Source organism: Pogona vitticeps, chromosome 12 (genome assembly GCF_051106095.1).
Source record: "Pogona vitticeps strain Pit_001003342236 chromosome 12, PviZW2.1, whole genome shotgun sequence".
NCBI lineage: Eukaryota > Metazoa > Chordata > Lepidosauria > Squamata > Agamidae > Pogona > Pogona vitticeps.
In genome coordinates this window covers 7510001-7534296 of record NC_135794.1, presented here as the reverse complement: position 1 = coordinate 7534296, position 24296 = coordinate 7510001, and the positions used below count along the sequence as shown (strand labels likewise).

The 24296-nt window shown below is 47.9% G+C and overlaps 1 protein-coding gene across 1 annotated transcript in view; it reads left to right on the top strand.

Moving 5' to 3' along the window:
• The first annotated feature begins 909 nt into the window (after positions 1 to 909).
• The window catches only part of HCN4 (hyperpolarization activated cyclic nucleotide gated potassium channel 4), a 115080-nt gene continuing 91693 nt past the window's right edge, over positions 910 to 24296 (top strand). The window contains exon 1 of the mRNA XM_072981658.2: positions 910 to 1914. Within this exon, the coding sequence (XP_072837759.2) occupies positions 1769 to 1914 (146 nt within the window). The 5' untranslated portion in view covers positions 910 to 1768. The remainder of the gene's footprint in view (positions 1915 to 24296) is intronic.

Sequence of the window (24296 nt, the reverse complement as noted above, 5' to 3'; positions counted from 1 at the left end):
CCTGAGCAAAAGATGCCGCCGCCGCCGCCGCCGCAGGTTGCTGCTCCCCGGTGATCCGTGGCGGCCGTCGGGTCAAGGCGTCGGCCGCAGCCTTGGAGCCCTGAGGGGGCTCGATCTCCCCCAAACCGGGAGACCTCCCCGGGGGGGGGGGGCTGGGAAAGGGGCCCCGCCTCCCCTGCTCGCCCGCCCGCCCGGCTCCGGCCCTCGGCTCTCCTCCGCCTCTCCTCCTCCTCCTCCTGCCGGCGCGCCGCCTCCCCGCCGCCGTTATCCTCCTCTATTATGTCTGCTCGGGCGGAGGAGAGGCGGCCGCGGCACCTCCGCAGCTGGACCTGCCGGGAAGGATGTCGAGGGGGCCGCCCGGGAGGAGCCGGCGGGTGCTGAAGAGCCGGCAGCGGCGGCGGCGGCGCCGGTGGCACCTTCTCCACCTCTTCCTCCTCCTCCGGCGGCCTGGGGGGTTGGGCGGCAGAAGGATCGCCCCCGGGGCCGGTGGGGAGTCGGCCAGCTAGCTAGCCAACCAGGCAGGGAGGGGGCCCGCCAGCCTTCCCGCTCGCCCCCGATCGGACAGTGGGGACTGTCGGGAGTGTATGTGGGGAAAGCCAGAGAAAACGAGGGGAGGTCCCTCGCTGTCTGGCGCGCCCTCCTCCCCTTGACCCCCCCCTTGCCGAGCAATAGAGGCGGCGAGGGGGGCTGCCCCCACCCCCCGAAGTGGGCAGCAGCAGGAGGCCAGCCCGGCGGCTGGCGAGGGTTGCGCTCCGGCGATGAGGACGGAGGGGTCGTCGACTCCGCTGGCCCCCGCGCTTTGAGCCGGGAGGGGGCTTGGGGAAGGAGGAGGCAGCACCGGGGGGAGGGAGGGAAAGAGGGAGGGGGGAGCCGAGGTCTTTCCCCGGCGCGCCCCACTCCGCCCGCCCCGCCCCTCCGACGACCTCCAAGCCTCCCCTACCTCGCGCCTCCGGGGGTGCCTCCTCCTCCTCCAGCGACGCTCCAGGCCCCGCGCGGGGGGGGGGGCTCTTCTGGTCCTCCCCTCCCGCCATGGACCGGCTGCCCCCGGCCATGCGCAAGCGGCTCTACAGCCTCCCGCCCCAGATCGGCCCCAAAGCGTCGCTCATGGACGAAGAGGACGAGGAAGGCGGCGGCGGCGGGGGGCTGCAGCGCGGGCGGCGGCGGCGGCGACAAGGACGCCCGTCGCAAGAGCATCCGCTTGAAGCCGCTCTCCCCGGCGGGCTCCTTGGTGGCGGCGACGACGCCAGGGGGCGCCCGAGGGCCCGGGGCAGGAGAGCCGTCGAAGCCCGGCGGCGGCGGGGAAGGGGCGGCCGTCGGTCCGCCCGAGAGCGGGGAGACCACCGGCGGCGGCGGCGGCGGCTGGGGGAGCGCCAAGACCAGCACCAACGGGGACTGCCGGCGCTTCAAGGGGAGCCTCTCGTCGCTGGCCAGCCGCCACCCGCACGACTCCGGCGAGGAGCGCCGCCTCATCGGCAGCGAGGGCGACCCGGCTTCCCCCGGCGGCGAGGATCGCAGCCCCCCGGGCCGCCTCGCGGGAGACCAGCCCAAACCAGCCGCCGCCTCCGTTCCTCCTCCGGGGGCGGCGGCGGCCTCTTCGTCTTCCTCGCCGCCGCCGCCGTCGGAAGGGCCACCCCAGGCGTCCCCCTCCGCCTACATCAAAGTGGAAGCCGGTGGTGGGGGTCCCGGGGGCGGCGGCGGCGGCGGCGGCGGCGGCGGGGGCGACCAGATCACCCCGGACGACGAACAGAGGCTGGGCCAGGCCGGCTTCATGCAGCGGCAGTTCGGGGCGATGCTGCAGCCGGGGGTCAACAAATTCTCCTTGAGGATGTTCGGCAGCCAGAAGGCGGTGGAGAGGGAGCAGGAGCGGGTGAAGTCGGCCGGATTCTGGATCATCCATCCTTACAGCGATTTCAGGTTAGACGGGGCGGGGGGGGGGGGTTGCGAGACGACACACACACACACACACACACACACACACACACACACACACACACACACACACACACACACACACACACACACACACAGAGAGAGAGAGAGAGAGAGAGAGAGAGAGAGAGAGAGAGAGAGAGAGAGAGAGAGAGAGGGAGGGAGGGAGGGAGGGAGGGAGGCCTGGGGTGGGGGATGGAGGACAGGATGGAGAAAACGTGGTTGGGGAAGAAATCTCCTCACCAGCCACAGGTCACTTTTGAGCAGAGTTTCCCCTTGGGCTCCACCAAGTTCTGTTGGTGGACTACAGAACCCAGCATCCCCACTGGCCCTGCCCGCCCAGTCCCAGAAAACAACTTTTTCTCAGCTCAGCTTCCCCAAAAGCTTAGACCACCTCTGGCCGGGCAGGATGGGAGCCTCTGAAGAGGCCCCCAAAAGGTAGCTTCATTTGACCACATCGTCCCCTTTAAATGCCTTCTCTTTTGGTTTTGTTCTTAATGACAGGGATCCTTCCCTCCACGGGGCATCAAAACATCTGGAGAGCCAAAGGTCTTTGCACGAGGTCTTTGGGGTGCGCTCTTCCCTGTGCACCAGCCGCCATAATCTGGAAGGTTGGTTGGGAGAAGGGCCTCCAGGTGGTGGAGCTTACTGAGCCAGCCATAGCTCTCTCTCTCTCTCTCTCTCTCTCTCTCTCTCATGCTCAGGGGTCATGTGGCTGCACACAGGTGGCCAGGACTGCATCCCCAGGCTCACCTGTGGAAACCTGCCTGGCCTTTCCCCTCTTCTCTTTCCCTGCCCTCTTCTATGCAGGCCTTCTTGTTACCTCCTGCTATGGTGTAGCTGTTAGCATTGCACGGTTTTGAGCCCGAAATGTCTGGGGATGTAGCAAACATAGCCATTCATTGGAAAAACAGTCTTTTTCAACTTCTGGGCATCCAGGGCTGTTTTCACGCAGGCCACCAAGCAAGCTCAACAGCGGTGCAGGAGGGGTGAAAAAAGAAACCACAAGTGCCTAGGAAGCTCTGTGGCTGAGGTCTCTGGCTGCGGAGTCTGAGGTTGGGGGTTCAATTCCCCCATGGTGCCTCCAGAAGGGCTGGACTTGATGGTCCATAATGTTCCTTTCAGCTCTGCAGGTCAAAGGTGTTGTTGTTGTTGTTGTTGTTGTTGTTGTTATCTGCATCCGGTTTCCAAAAATTAGTATGTTGGAGTGTAAATGGACCGGGGAAGTTCCAGAACCTTGTTAAAAGGGAGCTGGCACTCCTTAGAAGCCACCAGGGACCACGATTCATATTTCTTTTTGGTGGAAAAAGAGGGTGCAAAAGGCAAGCACATTTCAGCCACTTCTGATGAGGCTGGGTCATTTTAGGCTCTGGACTTTATGGTCCGATAAGGTCCCTACCGTGATGCTACAACATAACTGTAGTCAGTGAATCCGAGGAGCAGTAAATTCTGGGTAAGCAGGAAGAAGAAGTGACATTTTCCTTGCTATGTGCATCGTCTACAGCACAAACTTGTAGACATCTCCTGAAAGGTAAATCTTGTTCAGTCCAGTGGGGCATTTGCCCAGCTTCATCTCAAAGTAATGGAGACCCTTTGGCATCCCAATGTTTTTGGAGTTTGACCCTTCAAAGGATTATAGTAAAGGATTATGGGAATTATAGTCCAGAACATCTGGACGATTAATGGTTCTCTGCTTTTTCCCCCCCCTATAGCAGGGGTTCCCAACCTTGGGTCCCCAAACGTTCTTGGATTAAAACCCCCAGAAGCCTTCACCACTAGCTGTGCTGGCCAAGATTTCTGGGAGTTGTAGTCCAAGAATATCTGGGGACCCCAGGTTGGGCTCCTGGACGGGCACCCTGGCATTTTACCCCAAAAGCGCCCGTGGAGATTGAGTTGCATACCGAGAATCTGTCTTTGCACAGCTCATTTTCAGAAGAGAGGTTAATTAAGTGTTTATTTATTCCCAAGAAAGCTATATTTAGTTCCTCAAAGTAGGGATCTGAAGGGGGGGAAGGGGGTGAGGAAAGAAATTAGTTAATTTCTTGGTGTAACTTAGCCACAGAGAATGGCCCACGGGTCGTGTGGTACAGAACACACAGGGTGCTGGCCAAAGGTCCTTCTGTTCTAAAGTGTTGTTGTTTTGGTAAAGAAAAGATTTAGTGCATTCACGAAGGAGGCCTTACTGTGCTGGTTTTAATTACAATCGGCTTACTTACATGAAAACTGTGCAAGGAATAAAAAGGAAAGGCATCTTGAGCCTCTAAATGTGGACGAAATGCTGGTGGATGGTTTACAACATTAGATGTGGGGATACAGAAAAAGTAAAGAGGGATTTTACTGCCCCTCCAGTTTTGCTCACACTAGAACAATGTGGGTCACTCGGTAAAACTGAGCAGTGGGAGATTCTGGATCAATGGAAAGAAATTACTTTTTGCTTTGCTGTTTAATTCCTTTTGTATCTAGGATGGCTATGTAAAACAGCGTGTGCCTTTTAATAGTTTTGTGGGAGAGAAAATGCCAGCAGGTGCTATGGTCCTCTTTCCTCACCTGGTCACCTTCTTCTACGGCACAGGTGGCCCGCATCTAGATCCACAGATGTGGCTGGACTGTAACTCCCACCGGCTCTAGTCAGCATGTCATGTAGTGAAGGATCTTGGGAGCTGTAGTCCAGTAATGTCCGGAGGGCCACACACTCTTTATCCTTGCTCTAGGTGGGAGGTTTAGCAGTGCCGGCCCATATTGGGGATCTTTTCAAAGGGGATTAAGCTATCTTTGTTCCATCTGAGGCTGTTCACCAGGACAATTGAGTTGAGCCTGCATGCTCAGTGGCAGTGTACCTTAGAACACCAGCTTCTGAAAAGGTAGCAATGGCAGAGTGCCATTGCTTGTGTGCAGGCAGCCAGGCAGTTGTAAATTTTGAACTGCAGGAGTTCAGAATGACCCTATATGGCCATAAACACTGCCCTTAAGGAGCAACAGTCTCTCTCCTTTTGAGAAGAGACACTTAACCCTGGTGCAGTGATATGTGCAAAGTCTTGTGCCTCAGAAAAATGCACAGTTACAAGATGGGGGATCCCTCAGCAAAACTACAAGCGAGAAGGATCTTGGAATTGTCATAGGTCACAAGCTAAATATGAGCCAAGAGTGTGATGTGTCTACTAAAAAGGCAAATGCTATTTTAGGCTGCATTAAGAGAAGTATAGTTTCCAAGTCCTGCGAGGTGCTAATTCACCTCTGTTCAGCACTGGTTAGGCCTCACCTTGACTATTGGGTCCAGTTCTGGACACCACACTTCAAGAAGGAGGCTGACAAATTGGAACAAGTTCAGAGGAAGGCGACAAGGATGTTTAGGGGGCTGGAAATCAAGCCTTATGAGGAAAGCCTGAAAGAATTGGGCCTTTTCTAGCCTTGAGAAAAGGAGACAGAAGGATGATAGGATAAAACTTTTCAACTATTTGCAAGACTGTCTTACAGAGGAGGGGCAAGATCTGTTCTTGATCAACCCAGAGTGCAGGACACGCAACAATGGGCTCAAGTTACAGGAAGCCAGATTTTGGTTGAACATCACGAAAAACTTCCTAACCGTTAGAGCAGTACAACAGTGGAACCAGTGTCCTTGGGAGTAGGTGAGTGCTCCAACACTGGAGGCATTCAAGAATAATGTAGATAATCACCTGGCAGATGTGCTTTGATTGTATTCCTGCCTTGAGCAGGGGGTTGGACTTGATGGCCTTGTGGGACCCTTCCAACTTCCCATTTCTATGATATACCATCATGTCTCTTTTGGTATGTGGTGATCCTATGAACCACTAACCTCCAAAAGGCCCTGTCAGTAACAGTCCCATAAACTCAAGGCTGAGGATCTTTAATGGAGTCAGTCCGTCTTTTGTTAGCTCCCCCTCTTTTCCTGCTGTGTTAACTTTTCCCACCATTATTGTCCTTCTGAGTAAGTCTCGTCTTCTCATGATATGTCTGAAGTAGGATATCCACAGGGTAATAATTCCAACATCTAAAGAGAGATAAGACTTGATTTGACTTAGCACCCACTTGTTTCACTTTCTGGCTGTCCGTGATATTTGTAAAGCTTTTCTCTGACACATTCCAAGTGAGCTGGTATTTCTTGTCTTCATTCACATCCATATGCAGCTACTGGAAATTCCATGGTATGGAGAATCTTGGCCTCGGGCTTCATCTGCAGTGGTACCTCCAGATTCTTAAGTGTCTTTTCTAGCTATAGTGTCAACATAACTGCTACCCTGTGCATAGTTACCAGGGAATAAGCTTTGTTGTTGTTTAGTCATTAAATTGTGTCTGACTCTTCGCGACCCCATGGACCAGAGCACGCCAGGCCCTCCTATCTACCACTGCCTCCCAGAGTTGGGTCAGATTTACCTTGGTAGCTTCGATGACGCTGTCCAACCATCTCGTCTTCTGTCATCCCCTTCTACTCTTGCCCGCACTCTTTCCCAACATAAGGGTCTTTTCCAGGGAAGCTTCTCATGAGATGACCAAAGTATTGGAGCTTCAGCTTCAAGATCTGTCCTTCCAGTGAGCACTCAGGGTTGATTTCCTTCACAATGGATAGGTCTGTTCTTCTTGCAGTCCAGGGGACTCTCAAGAGCCTCCTCCAGCACCACAATTCAAAAGCATCAATTCTTCGGCGGTCAGCTTTCTTTATGGTTCAGCTCTCACTTCCATACATCACTACTGGAAAAACCATAGCTTTGACTATGCGGACCATTGTCAGCAAGGTGATGTCTCTGTTTTTTAGGTTTGTCATCGCTTTCCTCCCAAGAAGCAGGCGTCTTTTAATTTTGTGGCTGGTGTCACCATCTGCAGTGATCATGGAGCCCAAGAAAGTAAAATCTGTCACTGCCTCCATATCTTCCCCTTCTATTTGCCAGGAGGTGATGGGGCCAGTGGCCATGATCTTAGTTTTTTTGATGTTGAGTTTCAGACCGTTTTTTGCACTCTCGTCTTTCACCCTCATTACAAGGTTCTTTAGTTCCTCCTCACTTTCTGCCATCAGAGTGGTATCATCTGCATATCTGAGGTTGTTGATATTTCTTCCTGCAGTCTTAATTCCAGCTTGGGATTCCTCCAGTCCAGCCTTCCGCATCATGTATTCTGCATATATGTTAAATAAGCAGGGTGACAATACACAGCCTTGTCATACTCCTTTCCCAATTTTGAACCAATCCGTTGTTCCATATCCAGTTCTAACTGTTGCTTCCTGTCCCACATATAGGTTTCTCAGGAGATGGATAAGGTGGTCAGGCACGCCCATTTCTTTTAGGACTTGCCATAGTTTGCTGTGGTCCACACAGTCAAAGGCTTTTGCGTAGTCAATGAAGCAGAAGTAGATGTTTTTCTGGAACTCTCTGGCTTTCTCCATAATCCAGCGCATGTTAACAATTTGGTCTCTCTTTCCTCTGCCCCGTCGGAATCCAGCTTGTACTTCTGGGAGTTCTCGGTCCACATACTGCTGAAGCCTACCTTGGAGGATTTTGAGCATAACCTTGCTAGCGTGTGAAATGAGTGCAATTGTACGGTAGTTGGAGCATTCCTTGGCGCTGCCCTTCTTTGGGATTGGGATGTAGACTGATCTTTTCCAATCCTCTGGCCACTGTTGAGTTTTCCAAACCCCTTAATGCGGTTTAGCCCTGATCACGAAACTTTCAAGACAAAACCCATAATCTTATGGGTTTTAATTAGAAAGGCAAGCAGTCTTAGAAAAGAAGTATTGCCATTTAAGCTGGTGGTGTGAAGTAGGAACAACACAAAAGGAATATGTTGAATACTGATGTACAGTTCTTCTGCTTCCTCTGCGATAAATGACTCTACATTGAACACTAGTTAAACTTGAAAGCCTTGTTATCACCTTATGCAGTTGCCAGAACAAGGGGGGCTGGCTAATTACAGAGATGTTACTGCTAAGGACACCACAGTTCTGCATAATTCCTGAAGCAGAGTTATTCTTCATTTCCTCTCTGCTTTGCATTTGTAATGCATCACATCACTGGAGGCATCTGGCTGGCCACTGGAAGAAATGAAATGCTGGACAGGATTTGCGTTTGTTCGGATCCACCTGGGTTTCTGTTAGGTAAATACCATAGCAGTACAGTTGGGTGATTTTTGGATGTTGGTTGTAGTAGTCTCATTATCCTCGCCCCTGTTGAGATCATGGATGGGTCAGATGAGGCCTTCCCTCTGTTTGGTATTGAGTTGCATTGCGACTCAATCCTAGCCAGCATGAGGAATCATGGCTACTGCAATCTGTCAACATTTGGAAGGCCCCAAGATTCTGGCCCCTACTTTAGACCGTAATGTGTATCAAGTCATCAGCTTCATAATATGACACACCGTTCTTTGTTGTTGACAGCCTAGAGCGTGGGACCGAGGGCTTTAGCCCTTAAGTCCTGCCCTGATGGTGCCAAAACAGGACTAGGCTTTGCAAATTAATAATGAGCACACACATGTGCACTGTGATAAATGTTTTCTGGAAGCTATGGCAGAAGCTTCCAGGATGGGCATTAATAATGTCTCTTGCTTGGCTTAGCACATAGGGAGGGAAAGCTCTGATATTTTGCTGCCCTTCAAACTAGCGAAGTCACTTTTGAGCATACAATTGATTGAGCCTGTAAGGAGTCCACAGGAGAGAAAGAGAGAAGCCACATCATATGGAAGGAAGGACATTAAACTAGGAAACAACCCTCTGCTTGATTACTCAAAGTAATTCTCCCCCTCCCCATGTTTAATGAAGCATACTCTTGTGTGTGTGTTTGCCGCCTTTAATTGCATCCTGGATACTACGGTATTGATGAGATATTTTAAAAATGCACGTTGTTCCAGATCTGGAGCCGTAGCTAGCAATTTTGGCACCTGGGCTAAGCAACGTGGTCTCCTACCCCTTTTACCCTGAGCTAAGGGTATCAGCCCCCAGCAAGAAGAAAGGATGTGGGACCCTCCCACCCATCCTCAAAAGGAGAGAAAGTTTATGCCTTCCAAAACATAAAAAAGGGGATTAGGGCTCAGAGGTGTAGCCATTTATTTTCCTGTATTTACCAGCTGATTTGCCTTCAGCTTTTGGTACCTGGGGCAAAGAGTTGGTAATCCCAATCTGGTGATAGCCCTAAACAAATCTCCCTCCCTCCCTCCCTCCCGTCCGTCCGTCCGTCCGTCCGTCCGCCCTCCCTCCCTCCCTCCCTCCCTCCCTCCCTTCCTTCCTTCCTTCCTTCCTCCCTCCCTCCCTCCCTCCCTTCCTTCCTTCTTTCCTCCCTCCCTCCCTCCCTCCCTTCCTTAATTCTTTCCTCCCTTCCTCCCTCCCTCCCTCCCTCCCTCCCTCCCTTCTTTCCTCCCTTCCTCCCTCCCTCCCTCCTCCCTTCCTTCCTTCCTTCCTTCCTTCCTTCCTTCCTTCCTTCCTTCCTCCCTCCCTCCCTCCCTCCCTCCCTCCCTCCCTTCCTGCCTTCCTTCCTTCCTGCCTTCCTTCCTTCTTTCCTCCCTCCCTCCCTCCTTCCTTCCTTCCTTCCTTCCTTCCTTCCTTCCTTCCTTCCTTCCTTCCTTCCTTCCTTCCTTCCTTCCTTCCTTCCTTCCTTCCTTCCTTCCTCCCTCCCTCCCTCCCTTCCTTCCTGCCTTCCTTCCTTCCTTCTTTCCTCCCTCCCTCCCTCCCTCCCTCCCTTCCTTCCTTCCTTCCTTCCTTCCTTCCTTCCTTCCTTCCTTCCTTCCTTCCTTCTTTCCTCCCTCCCTCCCTCCCTCCCTCCCTCCCTCCCTTCCTTCCTTCCTGCCTTCCTGCCTTCCTTCTTTCCTCCCTCCCTCCCTCCCTCCCTCCCTTCCTTCCTTCCTTCCTTCCTTCCTTCTTTCCTCCCTCCCTCCCTCCCTCCCTCCCTTCCTGCCTTCCTTCCTTCTTTCCTCCCTCCCTCCCTCCCTCCCTCCCTTCCTTCTTTCCTCCCTCCCTCCCTCCCTCCCTCCCTTCCTTCCTTCCTTCCTTCCTTCCTTCCTTCCTTCCTTCCTTCCTTCTTTCCTTCCTTCCTTCCTTCCTTCCTTCCTTCCTTCCTTCCTTCCTTCCTTCTTTCCTCCCTCCCTCCCTCCCTCCCTCCCTCCCTTCCTGCCTTCCTTCCTTCTTTCCTCCCTCCCTCCCTCCCTCCCTCCCTTCCTTCTTTCCTCCCTCCCTCCCTCCCTCCCTCCCTTCCTTCTTTCCTCCCTCCCTCCCTCCCTTCCTTCCTTCCTTCCTTCCTTCTTTCCTCCCTCCCTCCCTCCCTCCCTCCCTTCCTTCTTTCCTCCCTCCCTCCCTCCCTCCCTCCCTCCCTCCCTTCCTTCCTTCCTTCCTTCCTTCCTTCTTTCCTCCCTCCCTCCCTCCCTCCCTCCCTTCCTGCCTTCCTTCCTTCTTTCCTCCCTCCCTCCCTCCCTTCCTTCTTTCCTCCCTCCCTCCCTCCCTCCCTCCCTTCCTTCCTTCCTTCCTTCCTTCCTTCCTTCCTTCCTTCCTTCCTTCCTTCCTTCCTTCCTTCTTTCCTCCCTCCCTCCCTCCCTCCCTCCCTCCCTTCCTTCCTTCCTTCCTTCCTTCCTTCCTTCCTTCCTTCCTTCCTTCCTTCCTTCCTTCCTTCCTTCCTTCCTTCCTTCCTTCCTTCCTTCCTTCTTTTCTCCCTCCCTCCCTCCCTCCCTCCCTCCCTCCCTTCCTTCCTTCCTTCCTTCCTTCCTTCCTTCCTTCCTTCCTTCCTTCCTTCCTTCCTTCCTTCCTTCCTTCCTTCTTTCCTCCCTCCCTCCCTCCCTCCCTCCCTTCCTTCCTTCCTGCCTTCCTTCCTGCCTCCCTTCCTGCCTTCCTTCTCTCTCTCTCTCTTTGTGTCTCACCTCTTTAGGTAGTCTTATCTAGAGATGGGCACCAACTGCCAGTTCAGCAGTTCGTGCTGGTTTGTTTTTCAGCCAAACAAGTGTTTGGCACTTCCCAGCCTGCCTCTGCTGGTGGGCACCCACTCAAAGGCAGCACCCTGGCCTCTTCCGGGCACTGCCTCTGAATGGGCACCCACCACAGGAGGCAGGGCTTTGAAGGCGTGAAACACCGAACCAGAAATTTGTGCCCATCTCTAGCCTTCTCATTAGTTGTGTCTTAGTTATGCCAATATATTATTTTTAAAAACATAAGCTTGTCATGTGCATCCTTTTCGGATGTAATTCTCAAATATATTTATTTTGCAGTAAGGAACTAGGGCATGTCATTTCCTTGTGTGTTGTAAGTGGCTCTGCTAAATACTTATGTACAGCTTCAGCAGGCTGGGTTTCTGTCTAATATTTAGTCTAAATCCCTTGTCTCACCGTACCTCTTAATCCATTCTTCCCCTGGCTAGACATACCCAGTACCTTAAACAGCAAAGGCAGAAGATGCATAGCTTTCTTCTCTTGCTGATTTCTGCAGCTTCTTTTCAACGTCTTCCTCCAGAATACATGCCAGCGTGTTGAGATTCATCCTAGATCACGGATGCTAGGCCTGCATGCAGTATCCCTGCTGAGATCTGACCAAAGCAGAATAAAATCATAACATATTTTGCCTTGCCCCCGTGTGTTTGTTGTGGCAAACACACAAACCGAGAGAGGAGGCAACACATCTCTTGCATCTCTTCACCATAAAAATAGTGTAGACTTAGGAAAGAGGCAGAAAACGTGTCCACCAAAAAGCTGAGAAGATGGAGCAACATGCCTATTAGGAAAATCTAAAGCATTTGGAGTAGACTGACGATGCATTGTTGTTGTTTAGTCGTTAAGTCATGTCCGACTCTTCATGACCCCATGGACCAGAGTGTGCCAGCCCCTCCTGTCTTCCACTGCCTCCAGAAGTTTGGTCAAATACATGTTAGTCGCTTCAATGACACTGTCTAACCCTCTTGTCCTCTGTTGTCCCCTTCCCCTCTTGCCTTCACACTTTCCCAACATCAAGGTCTTTTCCAGGGAGTCTTCTCATGAGATGGCCAAAGTATTGGAGCCTCAGCTTCAGGATCTGTCCTTCCAGTGAGCAATCAGGGTTGATTTCCTTCAGAATGGATAGGTTTGTTCTCCTTGCAGTCCAGGGGACTCTCAAGAGCCTCCTCCAGCACCACAATTCAAAAGCATCAATTCTTCGGCGGTCAGCCTTCTTTATGGTCCAGCTCTCACTTCCATACATCGCTACTGGAAAAACCATAGCTTTGACTATGCGCACCTTTGTCAGCAAGATGATGTCTCTGCTTTTTAAGACACTGTCTAGGTTTGTCATCACTGCATATTTCTGTTTAAATTGCATATTTGTTTTTTCCCCCTCTGTAACCCCATTCCTTCCCCCCCCCCCAATGAGCATGCACAGCTGTCTTTCCATGTTATACTCTCAATAGCCCTGTGAGGTTGATAAGGCTGAAAGATAGGACTTGGTCCCCAGTCCCCCAGTGAGTTTCAAGGTTTAGTAGGGACTTGATCCTGTTGCAGAGTTTTGAATTTTTACTTAAATTCCTCTAGCTGCACAGCAGAAGTGCAGGGATTCATAGAGCAAAATAGCTTCATGTTCCCCAGATTTGTTCAGCCTTAATAACTCACTCTGAGACATCAAACAGGAGAAAGAATAAAAAAGGTTCATTGCTTACGATTGACCAGATCAAACAGCAAACTGACAGACGGGATTGCTTTCAGCAACAGACTTCAACAGACTCTAGTGAGGGAAAAAGAACACAGAGCAGAGAGGCGGGCTCTCTTTGAATTCAGAGGGAAGGAACAATTGCTTAGTGCTGGAAAGGTCCCTCCCAGCCAAACCTACTAAAGAAATCATGGAAGATCCCGAAAAACCCGTAACAACTATTAAATCATGGAAGGCTGCAAAAAAAACTCCAACAGAACTTGAGTCTGCCAAGTCTTTGATGTTCTAAGCCTTACACTAGACTGGAGAGATTATTTGGGCTGGGGTCGGGGTCAATCTACAAGAGGAATGTGACAGAAATTTCTAAAATGAGATCTGGCTCAGGTGAGGCCAGGTTATTTTTCTTCTTCTTCCTGGCCTGCAATAATAGTACTCCAGATCCTGCAATCCAATCAATTGTCAGCCAATTAAATCAGAGCAGTGTTTGCTGTCTGGGTTTGGGAAGGGAAAAAAAAGCCCCTTAAAACATGTGATTAATTCATGCAATTCATTGTTGCAAGCTGTGACTATGGCCACTGGTTCTGATTACTTTAGAGGGGGATTAGTCAAATTCATGAGAGATATTAGTCATCAGTGCTTATTATTATTAGTCAGGATAGCTAAGCAAAGTATGCATATTCACAAGCAGAAGAATACTGATGGGTCAAGGGGATTAGCTTTCTCAGAATCCTCCAGCTAGTATGTTTTTTTCAAGCTTCCTTCCGGATGGGGAGGGGGACAGTAGGGGAGTAAATAGTGGCAGCAAGCTATTCTATTTTATTTACCTGCTTTTGTGTGTCCCAAGGTATATCTTGGGCCACAGTGTGGAACTGGAGGCTACCTAAATACACCAGGATTTAAATTGGCACCCCAGAGGGTGGTAGTTGGTTGATTTTTATTTATTCTTTTAAACATCTCCAACATTTTAGAACCCACCCTATATGAGCAGATCTCACAGCGGAGGACAATCAACAAAATCACAGCACGAACCTCCTCAACAGTTTAAATGAGTGAAGAATGAATTAAAGCCCAAACACAAGAAACCTGTAACTGGACAAGTCAGAAGTTAAGCCACGATCAAACTAGGTCCCAAATGTCTGGATGAACGCTCAGCTTTTAAGTTGGCAATGGGCAGGAAAGGGTCCACAGTGGGGTGCCAGTTGGTGGAGGCACGAGGAAGGCCTTCCATACGTAAGTCATTATAACCGAGCAAGCCGTCACCCACTTCTGCTTTCAGTGGTGGGTGTTGAGAAAGCTCCCCCCCAGAAGATCTTAATGATATGGCACCACGGCAAAGAGAACCAATTCTGGAAAGCATCCAATTGAAGCTTGTGCAGGGAACAGATATATATCAAGATGGAGTTGGTGGTTATTGGTTTTAAAAGCCTGGCGCATTTGGCCTGGGAGCATTCAGATATTGCCAGTATTTCTGATGGATTTCCAAACCAACCTAGAATTGCCGGTAGATTGATTTGGACGTTGGAGCCATCGGAAATTTTTGCAGGCTGGTTGCTTCTTGCCCTTGAGAAAGGCTTCTGAGTACTACCAGACCCAAATGTATGGGTATTTTTAAAGAAATATACTCATAGCCCCTTTAGATTGACCTTTTCCATGGGACAATAGTGAAAGAAGGCCACCATGTAATGCGCAACCTGAACATACGTTGATTCAGTGAGAACTAACCTCAGAAAGTGTCCATAGAATGGCAGCCATAGTAAGTTAAATTGGGAATCCGGGAGTCTCCAAGTCAGCCAAAATAATCCAGTTTTTATATAGTACAAATTTGCACAATAGGCATATTATGCAGAGTAAGCACATCAATTGGTATTTACCAATGACCATCATCCTGTTGCATAGTTATGCTGGCATAATGGGAATGATGCCGGCATCAGATTGCCACAAACTGAACCATCCCTGGGACAGGAAAAAAGAAATAAACAAAGCAAAAGCGTATGTATACAGAGGTTTCCTCAAAAGACTTCCATATATTAATATATATATTTTGATAATGTAAGGTCTACTATCCACTGGCTGGTTGGTGGGCATTTATTTTTCCAGTGTTGCAAAATAAGTCTTTCTACAGTATAGGGGCACAGAGGAGTTCCTAGTGTGGTGTAGTGGACAGAGTGGTAGACTAGGACTCGGGAGGCCTGGGTTCGAATCCCCGCTCAGCCATAGAAACTCACTGAGGGAATGGAACTGGTAAAACCACCCCGTAAACATTTAAGTGACCTTGAAAATCCTGTTAAGAGTTGCTATAAATCCATTCTGACTTGACAGCAGACAAGAAGGACACAGAGAGCCCATCTAGGGTGGATGGTTAACTTCCAAGAAGCAGTTACACAATTTAAAGGCACATAAGCCTCACCAATGATCACAGATTGTTCCGATATAAAATTAATGCGAGTAACAACTTCTTTTCAAAATGAGATGCATCAAGAGAATCACAATGCTAACAATTTAGGCCATTTGCTCAGAAGAGGTGTTGTGGCGCATTCTAAAGATGATCTTTTGTTAGAGGAGTTGCAGCTTAACATCTATAAATAACCTTTAACCTATGTAAGCCACCCCAAGTAGACGCTGTCTAGAGGGGCGGGGTAAAAATTGAATAAATAAAATAAATAAATACCTCAGGTATGTTGGTAAGTGCTTTTCTTCCACTTCTTTTGTCAGAATAACACAAATCATCTCCTAGTTCCATTAATCTCCGAGACCTTGTGTATCGTATCTATTGACCGACAGAAAATCATGATAGAGAAATACTCGTATGGGTTTCTTTTCTTGGACCGATTCAGTCAGCATTTCCAAAAGCGCAGGAGACTCTGAAGCACTCTGTGGCACTGGACATGGATATTTAGATACCACCAGACGCTGTGCTGGACAATCCTGCCGTTCAGCGGAAGCTGTCCGTTCAGCAGCCCGCCCTGCGACGGCTTTCTCTGGATCCCTGAGCTGTGTCACAGGTGAAGCGCTAAGCAATCATGGCTTCATTATGTGAAGAGCTAAATCGCTATGCATTTGACCTGAATACTTTTCCCGTTAGACTGGTCCAGCTCTAGCCACGTTGCTCTCTGAAGCTGAAGACAAGCCGGCAGCCCTCCCGTTCTGTGCCCAGAAGCTCACTGGAGGGGTAGAGGAGTTTTTCACTAGGATTTGTAGAGCGGCACGATGGTCAAACTCTAGCACTGCCGTTAAGCATCTGCTTATGATCTGAATTGGATCCTACAGGTTGAGCTAGCTGGCTCAGGGTTGACTCAGCCTTTCATCCTTCGTTGTTAAAATCCAGGGATGGAGATTCGAGTCATGAAACTCACTGTTCAAGTTGGACTTAAGTATCACCGGTGACTCTTCTTAGGTTTTTTTTTTTTTCCTTCCCCAATGACTCGGACATGACTTGTGATTCAGAACCCACCCACCGTTTCCTTTTTTTCTGGGGAAATAAACTTGTTTTTAATAGAGATCCAGATTGGGATTCGGGACTTGGTACCAAAGAATCAGGCTTGATCTTGGAACCTTGGGTCCAAAGGATTGCCAACGTCCCTGCTCTACCCAACTTGATGGGTGTGTGTGTGTGTGGCAAAGTGTTCCCTTGCTTCATTGTGTTGTCAACTGCCCAGAAAGTGTTCTAAACTCTATGGGGCCGGTGCATCAGTTGAAACAAGAACAACTATCTTCTGTCATCACTAAAGCAGGGCTGGGGAACTTTTCTGGTGTTTTGGACTTCTACTCCCAGAAGCCTCAATCTTACTATTATTAGGCATACTTCAGTCTCGAGAGACTATGGTGTCGTGCTCTGTATGGAGGACTTGGAACAGCATCTAGTGTGGCTGAAGAGGCCAATTCGAGAGTGCCCATCCCTTCCACACTGAAGACAAATACAATCTGTCCCCTGTCCATCTCCCTGGTTTTGCTGCTTTTGTGACTTCCTCTTTGCCTCGGCCTGCTGGACAAGGGTCTCTTCAAATTGGGAGAGGCCGTGATGCACTGCCTGCGTCCAGGCTGAACGGTCAGATGTCAGGGTTTCCCATCTGTTGAGGTCCATTCCTAAGGCCTTCAGATCCCGCTTGCAGATATCCTTGTATCGCAGCTGTGGTCTCCCTCTGGATCCAAAGGGATTGTGAGAGCTGTAATTCCTCATTCCTGATCTAAAGGCAGAAGGCTAGCTTAGGGAGCCCAGAACCGACCATGCGGAACACAAGCTCTCTCTTCACGATGCTGCTGTCACCACCCAGCAACATCATGGCTATGGCTAAGGGTAGAGCCGGCGCTCCGTGTTGCTGACGGACCCATGGCAGGGTTAATCAGCTCCTTCGTGAATATATTTTGAGGAAGGAAACAGTCCGGGAAATCTCTAGGGTATGTGGGAAATAGATTAAATTCTTCTCAGAAGGCTTTCTGCTGCAGGCCTAAAATCTAAATAAACAATCTTAATAATCTTAAGTAGTAATAATTTAGAAAACCCTCTAAGTAATAAATAAATAAAACGACAGTTCTAATAGTTGCAAACCCATGAGGATGCTTAGAGCTTAGATGTTTATGGGACTTAAATGCCTAGAACTGACATTATTTATTATTTAGAGTTTTCCCCTGCCTTTTTGCTTAGCACCCAGGGGAGACCAATAACAGGAATGGGGCAGAGGAGGACACAGATTTACATTAAATTTGCATGTGCTAATTTATATGCAGAGATGTCGGTTTCCTTGCTTGCTTGCTTATTTTCTATCCCACTTTCCTCTCAATGCTGGGGTCACAATATGATTTTATATTAGATAAAACACAATACGTTATGGTGTTGAAATAGAATTTAAAGGGATTAAATTGTATTAAATTGAACACCTGAATTAAAACACTTCAGATTTTTTTTTAAAAAAATTACAATATTCCCCTTTAGAATCTCTTTTTCTCATATATGTATGTGTATATATACACACATACATATATGAGAAAAAGAGATTCTGTAATCACGTTCAGCTGAGAAACAATGTATTCTCTCAGACATGATGAAGATGAAGGAAATGGTTAGTCAGGGTTACTCTCTCTGGGAACTCCCAAGGCATTATGGATCTGGTCGTTTCATTAGAGGCATCCTGCATGGTGCATAATGGGCAGGGAGACTACCAAGCCCATAATGCCTTGCAGTTCCAATAAAAGTTAGTTAGTCCTGCCGAGCCACTTCCTCTGTCTTCATCATATCCAAGAGAAGCCATTGTCCCTCAGCTGAAAGTGACAGATACCTGAAAGACTGGGTGTTTCTTTTATTTTTGCTTTGATGGGGGAATTCCTGAAGACTTTGGGGGGGGGCTATAGTCCATGAATTCAACCCCCCCCCACCTAGGAAACACTGTTCTTCAGATTCCCTGGGCTTTGTATAGAACTTTGTCGGTCACGGGCACCATTTTGAAAATGGGCCAATGATCTAGCAGAGTTGTCATACTTGGGCACTCTCTGGGTGCTTGATGTTCAAGTTCTAACCATGAATGGGTACTTCCACGGGGTCTTTGCTCTCCCGTGTTACGTTCTTTAAATTTAAACTGGACTCGAACTGGACAGACTTGTAAAAAGAGAATACTTTCAAGCAGAGGACATTCTTCTGAAGCATGGAATACAAGACTACCACAGAGATGAGGTCTCAAATGGCCTCCCTCAGAGGGGGAGTTCTGGAGTCTGGGTGCAACCATGTTGTTGTTGTTGTTGTTGTTGTTGTTGTTGTTGTTGTTGTTGTTGTTGTTGTTGTTGTTGTTGTTGTTGTTGTTGTTGTTGTTGTTGTTGTTGTTGTTGTTGTTGTTTTCTTCAGCTCACTCCATGCAAGATGTAGATCTTGGTGGGGTAGAAACAGTCCACCTAACAGTTGTTGTGGAAAAAGACATAAAAACACTGCATCGCAGCATTTTCTACTGTTCCCTGTCACTGGTTTCTCAGCAGCCGTTTGATGAAATATGGAGCCTCTGTTTGAAAGAAGCAGCGATTGTGATCTCTTAAAGGAAGGAATGGCTGACAAAAGTTGGAGCTGATGGGAACAGATGCTGTGGCTTGCATCCCTGAGACCCTAACCATAATTTTTAGAAGGTTGGTTGTGGGTCTATCAATTGGGGGTTGAGGATCCCTACAAAATGTATCTTTAGTCCCCTTATCCAGCTGCCCCCATCTGCTCATCTCAATAGTTATGAAGGCAACAGAAGAAGGATATGACCAACCTTGGGAAAGATGTGTAGTGCAAAATGGACACTTTAGAGCAGTGGTCCCCAACCTTGGACCTCCAGATGTTCTTGGACTTCAATTCCCAGAAATCCTGGCCAGCGGGGATGGTGGTGAAGGCTTCTGGGAGTTGTAGTCCAAGAACATCTGGAGGCCCAAGGTGGGGGACCACTGCTTTAGAGGATCACAACACTTCCTCTCACCTCCCCCTATCCACCCATCTGGTTGAAGGCAGGACACAGGACTCTGTCCTGCTGTCAATGTGAAGGGATTCCAGCTTTCCTCCCTTGTCCTTTCTGTCTGGGGTGGGGGGGGGGAGGGAAGAGAAGTGGGGGCAGCCAGACATTGCCCAAGAGAGAGAGAGAGATTCCAGGGCATGAAACAAAGTGGGCAGCAGTAGCGCTAGTCATTCTGTTGCTGGCCTGGCTGTAAACAAAACAGAGACTGGAATGGCTTTGGAGGTCATTCTCGTGGTCTAACTGATAATAGGGAAGTTAGGTGCCAACGGAGGGGGACATGGCTGTTGTTTTTTAATAACTGCAATCTGACTCTACATGCTGTGAGCCAAAAAAGCCTCCCAGTCTCTGTCTAAGATATTTAGGAGATGCCTGACGATTCCTCCTTCTCTAGTCTCGCCCTAAGGAGCATTTTCAGAATTTTTCTTTTAAAAAAGCCTTTTCTCGGCTTTTGGTGCTATACCGGCCTCCGCCCCTCCGGATCTCCATGGACTACAAATCCCATCATCCGGCCATCATGAGCTGGTGTGCTGGGAATCATGGGGTTTGTTATCTCAAAGGGGCAGGGTGGGGAATTCTGTGCTGTGTGTCTGCTAGTGCTATTTTTTTTCTTGTTATGTGCCGTTAAGCGGCTTGTGACCTATAGCAACATTCCAAGGTGGTTTTTTTAGGTGTATGGAATGCCTTATCCTGCAGTGAGTTTTCATGGCTGAGCAAGGATTTGAACTCAGATCTCCTGAGTCTTATTCTGACACTCTCTCCGCTGCACCACATCGATTCTCACTGCTAGTGCCAATCCACGGAAGCTAAACTTTTTTTGTGCCAATAATAGAAGAGGGAAATAGCTTTTCTACCAATGACATTGGGAGGGGAATCATATTCTGCTTTTCAGAGGGGGCTGCTCCCTATTTTATTTTAATGTGTCCATTGTTTTTAGGGTTGTCTGGTTTACAGACAAAGCACCATGAGTTAGTAAAGTACGAGCCTTAAATTTACTCATCAACACGTAGCATCTGGATGGCAAACTGGGCAGGCCAATTGGTGAGCTGCAATGCATCTATACCACTGGTTCTTAACCTTTGTTAGTCGGATGTTTTTGGACTGCAACTCCCAGAAGCCTTCACCACCAGCTCTGCTGGCTGGGGTTTCTGGGAGTTGCAGTTCAAAACCACCTGAGTAACAAAGGTTAGGAATCACTGATCTATACTACACTGTCTAAACTATGCAATGGGCGCAGTTTGATACCACTTTAACTTTCTCGGCACAATGTTGAAGGGCCCTGGGATTTATAGTTTGGTGAGGGACTTCACATTCTTTGCTAGAGAGTTCTAGTGCTGTTGTTCAGGGGAGTGTGCTACATTTCTCTAGCAGTAAATTAGAACAGGCAGTTCTTGCGATTTTTGTGGACTATCAAGGAGGTTGCAAATGGCCACTTTAAATTAACCATCACTGGTAGGTTGCCCAAGGATCACTAGCAGATTCTCTTCTTTGGGTGAAACCCAGGGCACAGTTACAGATGAAAAAAAAATCCACCTCTATTTGAGTTTAATGTGTTTGAAATCAATTTTCTAAAAGCCGACTGTGCAATGCACATGGAAGTGTGGGTTTCTTTTGCCTAGGAAGCGTAATTTTTCATTGGAAAGTGAGGTGTTTTATCTGGCTAAGAGAGGCTCATTTATTTTAAATCACTTGTGAAATCTGTTTTGCATATAGCAATGCCTCTGTCAGTGTAAATTGTGTCTGTGGGGTTTGCTACTCACTGGTTTGCCTTCCTACTGATCAGTCCTGGCTGGTTGTTTCCTGCTCCCTCTCCTTCTGCATCCCCTATCTCTCTGTATCCATGAGCATGTGTCAGGCTGCAGGGAAAACTCTGTTTCACATTTTTTCTGTCTGTCCTATTGAATTAGCGCTATGACAGATGGCAAGAAATAAAAAAAATATTTAAAATAACACTACAGCAGCAGGACTTAGTGGCTGTGAGAGGCCACCAGCCCGAGGGCAGGCAGGCACAGGACAAAGCTTCAAATGCAATGGTTTTAAAAGCCTGCGTAGCTCCCTCGACCAATATACAACATAGTTTAAAAATGGATCAACAATTTCCCCAAGAGGATGCACACACTGACCCAAAAACGATGTGACTACCTCGTGACTTTAGACCAACTTCAAAAGCCCCAACCCTCTCCTGATTCACTTTCGTAGTGTAACAATGCCTTCTGTAACTTTGGGTAAAATCACAACTTGGAAGCTTTTATCTTTTTTCAGACTGCAATGCTTAGCCTTCCCTAGCAGATTTGCTGGCTAGGGAATTCTGGGAGATATAGTAAAAAGAAAATAAATAAAAGAGGAATTTTTTCAACTTCTGGATAATGCATACTTTTTAACTATCTTGGTTTTTTTTTAAAAAAAAACTTTTTAAAAATTGATATGTCATAATCTCTCTAATTCATGCTTGCATTAAAACTGTCTGTCTCCCATATGACTCATGCAATCATGTCCTCATTTATCTGGGAGTAAGTCTTATTTGAGCTGAGTAGGATTTATTTCGGAGTAGACATAGGACTGCACTGTTAAATTTCATTTTTTTTAATGTCTTATTTGAGCTGAGTAGGATTTATTTCGGAGTAGACATAGGACTGCACTGTTAAATTTCATATTTTTTTTTTGATGCTTTTATTCTGCAGGGCTATCGTTTTTAACAATAGTTATTGTAAATGGCGAACAATTGCTATGAAACTATCTTTCTTTGTAACTAGCATGTCTTAATTCCACAGTACGAGTTTCAATTATAAGTTAGCTACACTGGAGTCTCCAGGTCTCATACATATGGAGACCTAAATGGGAATACTTTTCTTTCTCTCCCTTTAAACGACTCATTCATGGATTAAATTTTCTGTTTCTGACTTTTGGCTAATTAGCGACAACCTTTTTTTTCTCTCTTTAGAGGCAAACTGGGTGTCAGGGGCAGAAAACAGCTCTTCTCCTTGCAGTGACATTTCCCTTTGCGATTTTCAGAAGTCTTGCGGTCATTGTTTCTGGGTGAAATGTCAGCTGAGCGACATCCTTGGGATTCCTGCACAGGACAGACTCTTTCCTGCGCAGGAGTCACTACAATCCATTTGGTGATGCAGAATTGGGCAGTTTCCTGCAGAGGACCACAAGGAAAATCTGAAAAAAGGAGAAATAAAAGGAAAAACCAAGACCAGGGGCTCATTTTTGTGGGAACCTGGGAAAGATCACAGATAGAGGGTGAAATCTCAGTAGGGAGTGTTGGCATGCGGAGATTCAGAAAATCTCAAAGACTACATTGGGTGAGCACTTGTTACATCCCTGCTTGACCATTTACTGAAGTTCATGATTCAGTGGGCCACTGTGTTGAACCACTTGATCCTCTGGATTTCCCTGATTCTCCAGAGCATGGGAGAGATTTTTGGACTAAAACTCCCAGCATCCTCAGCCAGCATGGCCAGCATAGGCCCTGTAGTCCCCCCCAAAACAAAAGCCTCCAAGAATAACCTTTCTGAGCTGTGTGCTAACCTGTACCTTCAAAATGAGCAAGGAGGAGGAGGAGAAGCAACTTCTGCTTGCCTTACCATCTCCTTTGGGACAACTGTATGGATCAGGCCCTTTGGGAGAGATCAAAACCATACCTTACGGCGATGAAGATGCAAGATGTTTCCCAAGTCCTTCCACACACATGTTCAGACAAAGTGGAACCAGTACTGTTTACAGGCTATTGTATTAAGAACTAAGTACCACAGTAGAAATACTGGGAAATGTCAAACTGAGGGTGGCCGTGTCTTGCTTTATAGAGCACAGTCCTCAGTTTGAAGGGGTCTCAGAGGGATGTCCTATATAGGAAGGAGTCTTCTGTTTCAGGCGGTAGGCAAACTAGTGCCCTCCAGATGTCTTTGACTTACAGCATCTGTAAATCCCAGTCTGCTTGGCCAATAATCAGGCTGTCGTATTTGAATAAATCCAGTAGAAACACCAGGTTGCCTCTGTCTACTCAACCTTGGAAGATTGTCCAGTTTTGTATTTAAGGGTGGGGGAACCAACACTCTGCAGTGCACTATGGAGATTTGCCATTTGGCTAGCACGCTTTATCTGCTGTTTCTTGTTGTTATGTGCCATAAAGCCCCCCACCTCCATTCATGGGTCCAATCTGTTATTCTCACTGGGTATCCAATTACTGGGACTGCCGACGTGTTTATGACTTTAATTGTATTTCCACCATTTAATTTTGATTTTAAGATTTTCCTCAGTCTTTTGATGTATACCCTTTCAGTCAGATTTTTAACTTTTGTGTGCATGGTGGTTATCTGCTTCTAGTATTACTTTTTCATCTGAAGTTTTGAATCTTTCAAGTGTTTTAAGTTCCCAAGGTCTGCACGTAATTTCTTTATTTTTTTTCTTTCCAACCCAATTTTCCATTTTGGAGTGCCAGTTTCCATTTTCTCCCCAACTTGTAGCCACATTCCATGGTTATGATGTTAGCCGTGCTATACATGAACTGGTTTATTTATTCTGGCATGTTGGATGGGATTGTTCTAATGACTCTATTTGCATCTGTCAGTAGATTTTTTTTTTAGTGGTTGATTTTGTAATTGGCACCAAATGGGGAGCCTTTATCTTTCTGTGTTTTGGCTGTTGTTGTTTGTTAAGCATTTCCCAATTGGATATTTGAAAGTCTGGCTAGTCACAAGTTTTGAAGATTCGCTCATCTGAAAGATAAGACAAACCCTAGGAGGGGGCATGGCCTTAAAGTGTGTTATTGCTACTTTTATCTCCCGCCTTTCCTCCAGTCAGCTCGAGACAGCACACACAGCTCTCTTCCTCCATACTTTGTCGTCACAGCAGCCCTCCATACTTTGTTGTCACAGCAGCTTCACACTTCGTTGTATGGGTATACTATATATATAAAGTTGTCGCTAAGCGAATTCGTTGTTAAACGAAGCGCTCGTTAAGCGAGGCACCACTGTACTTACAATGACAATAAATTTATTTGATTTGAGCTTGGCTGAAAAAAAGAGGGGCTGGCCCTAAACTCACCCAGTTGATTTCCTGGCTGAATGGGATGAGAACTCACATTTCCAAAAGCCCCAGACCATCCTGGCTCTCTTGCCACCACGGCCACCTGGGGCCACATGGAGCAATCTCATGACAAGGTTCCGCAGTTTAATTACAGCAGTCATTTCAAGAACTGCACTTATACAGATCAATGAGGGTGTGCAATTTCATTTCAAGTTTTATCCTTCTCCCTCTTTTTTAAAAAGGGGGTGTATTTGCTTGGGTGATGTGTAAAAAGG